General features: G+C 42.4%; 1 protein-coding gene across 1 annotated transcript; it reads left to right on the forward strand.

Moving 5' to 3' along the window:
* Window positions 1–3,497: 3,497 nt before the first annotated feature.
* LOC136475017 (2,3-bisphosphoglycerate-dependent phosphoglycerate mutase 1-like) lies at window positions 3,498–5,501 on the forward strand. The gene is made up of 6 exons (XM_066472575.1): window positions 3,498–3,653; window positions 3,949–4,177; window positions 4,278–4,501; window positions 4,608–4,726; window positions 4,817–4,973; window positions 5,132–5,501. Exons 2-6 carry the CDS (start codon window positions 3,949–3,951, stop codon window positions 5,255–5,257), a joined length of 855 nt encoding a protein of 284 aa, XP_066328672.1. The 5' UTR covers window positions 3,498–3,653; the 3' UTR covers window positions 5,258–5,501.
* The last annotated feature ends 617 nt before the right edge of the window (window positions 5,502–6,118 follow it).

A 6,118-nucleotide genomic window follows, 5' to 3' on the forward strand; every position in this document is an offset into this window, starting at 1 on the left:
CGTAGCCTATACACAATGGGACAAAGACCACACTATACCCGATTTGTCTTACGCCAATAAAGATAACCACTAATAAGCTAGAAAATGTCCTCATACTAAGCTAAAGCCAGAGCCATATAGCCTTCATAGCTGTATTGTAAGTCCTAGATGATTACTTACAGATAAGTCCTTAGGGAAAGGAATCTAGAGCACCATAAAAATAGCCTAATGCTCTTGCCCCCTAATTCCATGTTGCTAAAAAGCATTTTTTTAATGTTTATTACATATACCATTAGTCAAGTTATAAGATCATGATCTTTAATTGAGCACTAGCATCATACTAACTAATGCAATACCCCCATAGATAACACGACACAAGGTAACAAAGCACTAGAAAATCCTTAGTGGCAGTCAAGGTAGACACATGTAGTATGAATTAAATGATTAAAGGTGTATAAGACAATAAGGAATATCCCATGCTATACTTACCTTATACTCAAATCCTTCTTCTATTGAATTGTAACCTCCAAAGAACTTCTTCTGGATCACCAACTTCTTTTGGACATGATCATAAAGCACCACACAAGCATCCATACAATCATACACGAAGCAAACAATAGATCTAAATTAGAATAGTACACCAAACATAAAATCAAGATAAAAAGTTTGTAAAACAAATCTACATCTCGCTACGAACACACAGACACGAAAACACTCTAATCGGAGCTATAACAAAAAAGTTATGAATTAAACAAGATTTTTTTAATAAAATAATAGATTAGATCTAACCTTGAATTTCAAAAGTTGAAAATATATTTAATAGTAGGATGAACATGTAGATTACTCAATTACAAATCTAACACAACTTGAATGGATCAAAACAGAGTTAAAACGAGGATTTTATGGCCTAAATAAGACTAGTGGCAAAACTGTAAATAGATGAAAGTGTATTTTGGATCTAACCGAAGAAACTATGTTTTTAAAAGAAGAAAACATATTTTGAATCGAATAGAGGGATTTTACGCTTTCTGAAAGTGAAAACGTATTCTGAATCTACTAGAAAGAAACTATGCTTTCAGAATAGGAAAATATATTCTGAAAGTGCGCCATGGACTATGGGTTATATTACGCGAAACTACAGGGGCACTTTTGCAAATAAACCCAGCGAAGGGGTACGGGCGATCTTGGACCGTTGGATTGAATCTGGACGGCCCATATTGAAAGGAGGGGGGAGAGAGAGTCACCGACCGAAGAAGAAAATCGGCGCGGTGGAGCTCCATTACCGACGGCGAGAAGCTCCTCGAAGCGCTTGGTTTGGGTCCTAGAGGCCACGGTTTGATGAGCCGATAGCATAGGGAATAAGAGAAGAAGACAGCGAGCTCACCTAGAGCCTTCTTGTGGTCGACGGTGGGTCTACGACGTCGGGCAGCGTGGTGGCGGCAACGACGGCGACGACGAGAGGACGACAAAAATCTAATTTACTATACGAGGGATTTCCCAAACTAGGGGCTCCCTTTACGATAGTTTTGGTGTGCTTTGTCCAAGGAGTTTGTATATATTTATAGGGAGAAAAATTCTCCGTATCTACATCAACTAGCAATATGATACTAATTGATGTTGCACCCTCCATATTTACTAATAGACCTAAATAATCATTAAAGCCCATTAGTAAATAAATACATGGGCCTTTGAGATTTATTAGGATTATTGCACATGGGCTTTGAGAGTTGGTTGGAAAATGATATATATTATTTAATTTTGGAATTAATTAATTTCATGAATAAAATAATTCTAGAAAAATCCAAAATTGATATTTAAGCCACGAAAAATACTATGAGACGTCCAAAAATCTAGGAAAATTTCCCAGAGACACTTTGGAACATGATGAACCCAAATAATATATTTGGAGCTCATGAAAAAATTGTTGAAAACTTGGAACATAAAAATTAAAGTAAAGGAGGTAGGAATTAAATTCCAAAAAGAAGCTTAAAATTTCCTAAAGATTGATATTTGTCTTCTAAACATATTTAAAAAAATATATTTTGCACATAGAAACACAAGGTGCGACCGACATGAATGCAACAAACACGTTTCTACCTTAAGATAAATTTTAATCTAATAAAAATTTATTATTTTTTCATATTTTCACGAGCATAAAAATACAAAATTAAATCATTTTAGCTCTATTTCAAGAGAAGCAAAATTTAGGGTGTTACACAAATAGGGATACTTTCTATATGAAAGTTATAGCTCTTGGTGAGATAAAAAAATTATAGTTTTGGATTTTTTTCATTTGAGATCATTAAGATGCTCAAAAAATTAATATAAAATTTTAGCATCGTATTAATCGCATACATGCACTTATCGTCTTGAAAAAAATCATATATTTCTTATATGGTGTCAAATGGAGATACTTTTTATATGAAAGTTATAGCTCTCGGTGGGATCTACAAATTTATAGTTTGGGTTTTTATATTGGGATAATTATGTTCTTACCCTTGTCTAGTAAGCCAATTGTGACTTTGCCTCTACTTTTTTAACTTTGTGTTTTTACCCTTGTTATTTTAAACTGAATGGTCCGTTTGCCCCTGCTTCTCACGTCCGTCAAATGAACATGGATTAAACGAATTAAAAAATTACAAATATGAAAAGCAAGGGCTAAATGACCATAATGCCCCTTATCCTTATCTCCTCATCCATCCTAGACTGAAGCACGGGCGTCGTCTGTCTGCATCGGGCTCAGGCGATTCGTGAGCGCGGGTTCCCGGCGACGGCGGCTGCAGAAGCACCGAAGGGGAGGCCGTGGCTCCTGAGCGCGGGCGCGGCAAGGGGTTGCCTCCTGGTTGTGGGCGCGGGGCCACGGCTCTAGGTGTGGGCACGACCTTCCTCCAGGCGCTGCGGCCATGTGAGCATGGCCAGCGGGCTTGAGGGAGAGGGAGGACCTCCTCGCCTAGATCCATGCTACCGGAGAAGGAGACAAAGGAGCTCCTCGGTCCCCGTGCCACGCCATCGTTGGAGGGAGGAGATAGGGGGCTCCCCGTGCCGCCACCAGATCCGACGTCCTCGCGCCGAGCTGCCACCGGATCCGTCGTCCACGCGCCGCACCATTGCTGGAGGGAGGAGAGAGGGGGCTCGATCCCCCGCACCACCACTAGATCTGGCCAGGGGAGCAGTGGTAGCGGCGGAAGAACTAGCGGGGCGGGGCTGCCTCTAGGGCGCGGGGCTCGACTGCCTTCTGGCCGCCGCGGCTGCATCGGCGGGGCGCGCGGCTTCCTCTAGGCGGTCGCGGGGAGGTCGCGGCGCCCGCCCGCGGGTCTCAGCGTGCGCGGAACGCATGGATGAGCAGGCCACCACCGCCTGTAGCTCGGCGCGCCATGAGGTCCAAGGCCGGGGCGGCCGAGGCGCAGCCGTCGTCGCCGCCGGACGCCATGACCAACAGCGCGAGCATCTCCACCGACATGCCCCTCCACGAATCCCCGAGGGTAAGCCAGCTACCAGCTACCACCTAATCTCCGCGACCCGTCGCCGCCGGTGCCACCGCTGCAGATCTCGTCGAGGACAAAGGGATCGGTTCCACCGCCCGGGCAACTAGACCTAGAAAAACGAGGCTCTCCGCTCCCTGTCGAGTTCCCGAGGCGCTACTCTACCAGGGTTCGGCATCCTTGGTTCCCCACGTATGTGATCTTCGTGCTTTGCTTAGGTTCTGGAGTGGTAGTGCTAATGGCTTGTTCGATGGGTTAATTAGACTCGGTTGCTGCTATTTTAAGCTGCTGCTGCCAATGTTTTTAATGGTCATCCTAATGATCCTTTTTTTTATTGATTTTTATCTCTAGGTTGCTCAATGTTAGGATAAGCAGGCTTTAGTAATTACACTGTCTCTTGCAATGTCACTGCATTCAATTGGGGCTTCAAGTCCTTAGCTGGCTATGTAAGAATTCAACTAATTTTGTTGTATGTATATTGGAACAGATGGCCACTTCCACAACTCAGCATGTGCTTTCATCCATCAAATTGCTGCCCATAGGCTGCTTCCATCCTGATAAGAGAAATAGCTGTGTGCTTTCTGTTTCAGTAGGGCGTCGCTGCCCTAGTGCCCGTAATTTGGGTTTAGTTTGTGCTTCAAAAACCCAATCTTCAGTGATTGAGCTGGTTCAGCTACCAGGGAGCCCTAAAAGTAGCGTAACTCCAAAGAAATCAGGTACGTTCTTAAGTTCAGCTCCACTGAGCAGCGGTCACAAAATTGTTCTACGAAACACTGATTCATTGACATTATAAGATTGTTGTTCACGTGCTTGTAGGTGAAAGCACACTCATTCTGATACGGCATGGAGAATCGTTGTGGAATGAGAAGAATCTGTTTACTGGATGTGTCGATGTTCCCCTAACCCCTAAGGGTGTTGACGAGGCAATTGAGGCGGGAAAAAGGATATGCAACATCCCAATTGATGTAATATACACTTCGTCGCTGATTCGGGCTCAGATGACCGCTATGCTTGCCATGATGCAGCATCGTCGTAAGAAGGTTTTAAAATCTTTTCCTTTTATATTTCCAGTATTCATATCGAGTGTGTTCATGTTTGCAATTGATAAACTAAAGAGGTTATGGCATCTGCCACTGACCATTTTAGGTTCCAATCGTTGTGCACAATGAGAGTGAACAAGCTCACAAGTGGAGTCAGATATATAGTGAAGAGACAAAGAAGCAGTCCATTCCTGTCATAACAGCTTGGCAGTTGAATGAACGAATGTAAGAGTTTCCTACACTCTAGAATGATTATCTAGTGCATTGTATTATTTCTTGTTGAACCTGACATGTAATTTTACCTTGCCATCTAAGGTATGGTGAGCTTCAAGGCCTTAACAAGCAAGAAACCGCTGATCGATTTGGTAAAGAACAAGTTCATGAATGGCGTCGCAGTTATGATATTCCTCTCCCAAATGGAGAGAGCCTTGAGATGTGTGCAGAGAGAGCAGTTGCTTATTTCAAAGACCAAGTAAGGATATTATCAGACACTGCTATTTCAGTTTACATGTTGCTTTGTATGCTTACAAAAGTCAGATGCTGCAAGCTTTGGTTTTGAAACTATGGTTAGCCTTCAATTATCTCTACCAACTAATTCTAAATATGTTTCTGTCGAGGCTGGCGGAGAAGATGAAGCGGGACGTGGACGTCGGCCTCGGCGCCGACTTCAGGAGGTTTCACCAGGAGAAGGCGGCAGCATCCAGGGCTATGCCGACGCTGGACGCGACGGCATCAAGCAGAGACCAAAGCCTCTGAAAGCTAGAGTCGCTGACGATCCTAGCCTTAGCTTGTACATGGAGAGGCGTATGTGTGCAGCGTGATCATTTACATCTGGTTTCTGCTATACAGGAACTAATCTGAGACCAGAACACACTGAAACACGGCGGCGTCCAGTCCACTGTCTACATATGAATCGATCTCTGTAGCATCTTATGTAATCTCCCATCCCAGCATCATGAACCTTTTGGTCCCAAAATTTTGAATATTTATCAATATTAAATCTGAGTTCAAATAATTGCAAGTTGTGCCAAATATGTTTGATCAAATTTAATCAATTGTCAGCATACAATAAAAAAGTCTAATTCCAAATCAGGATAAAATCACAATTAGGCATAACAAACAGGGGCAAAATTGCATGGGCATTCATGTCCTTTTGTACAAAGTTTAACACCGTTAGGGGTGGATGACGGAACAGGGGCAAACTGGTGCTTCGTGAACAGCACAGTAGGGGTAAATTCACAAAGTCAAAAAAATAGGGGCAAAATCATAATTTTGATACAAAACAAGGGTACAAATGCAAGAGCTCCTTTTATATTTGAGATCATTAAGATGCTTAAAAATAATATAAAATTTCAGCATCGTATTAATTGTGTACAAGCACTTGTCGTCTTGGAAAAATTATATATTTCTTATATAGTGTCAAATGGAGATACTTTGTACATAAAAGTTATACCTCTTGATGAGATCTACAACTTTATATATAGTTTTAAGTTTTTTTATTTAAGGTCGTTATCTTAGACGCCCGACGTGACTAGACATGTTTAAAACAAACTTGAACAAGTGTTAAATTCCCACGCGACACTGTCGCGGTACGTGACAAGCTCAAGTTCACAATTC

This window comes from Miscanthus floridulus, chromosome 8 (genome assembly GCF_019320115.1).
Source record: "Miscanthus floridulus cultivar M001 chromosome 8, ASM1932011v1, whole genome shotgun sequence".
Lineage (NCBI taxonomy): Eukaryota > Viridiplantae > Streptophyta > Magnoliopsida > Poales > Poaceae > Miscanthus > Miscanthus floridulus.

Coding starts and splice junctions, on each gene's coding strand:
- LOC136475017 (XM_066472575.1), top strand. CDS start 3,949: ATGGCCACTTCCACAACTCAGCATGTGCTTTCATCCATCAAATTGCTG. Junction 4,178..4,277: donor CGTAACTCCAAAGAAATCAG/GTACGTTCTTAA, acceptor ACGTGCTTGTAG/GTGAAAGCACACTCATTCTG. Junction 4,502..4,607: donor TGCAGCATCGTCGTAAGAAG/GTTTTAAAATCT, acceptor TGACCATTTTAG/GTTCCAATCGTTGTGCACAA.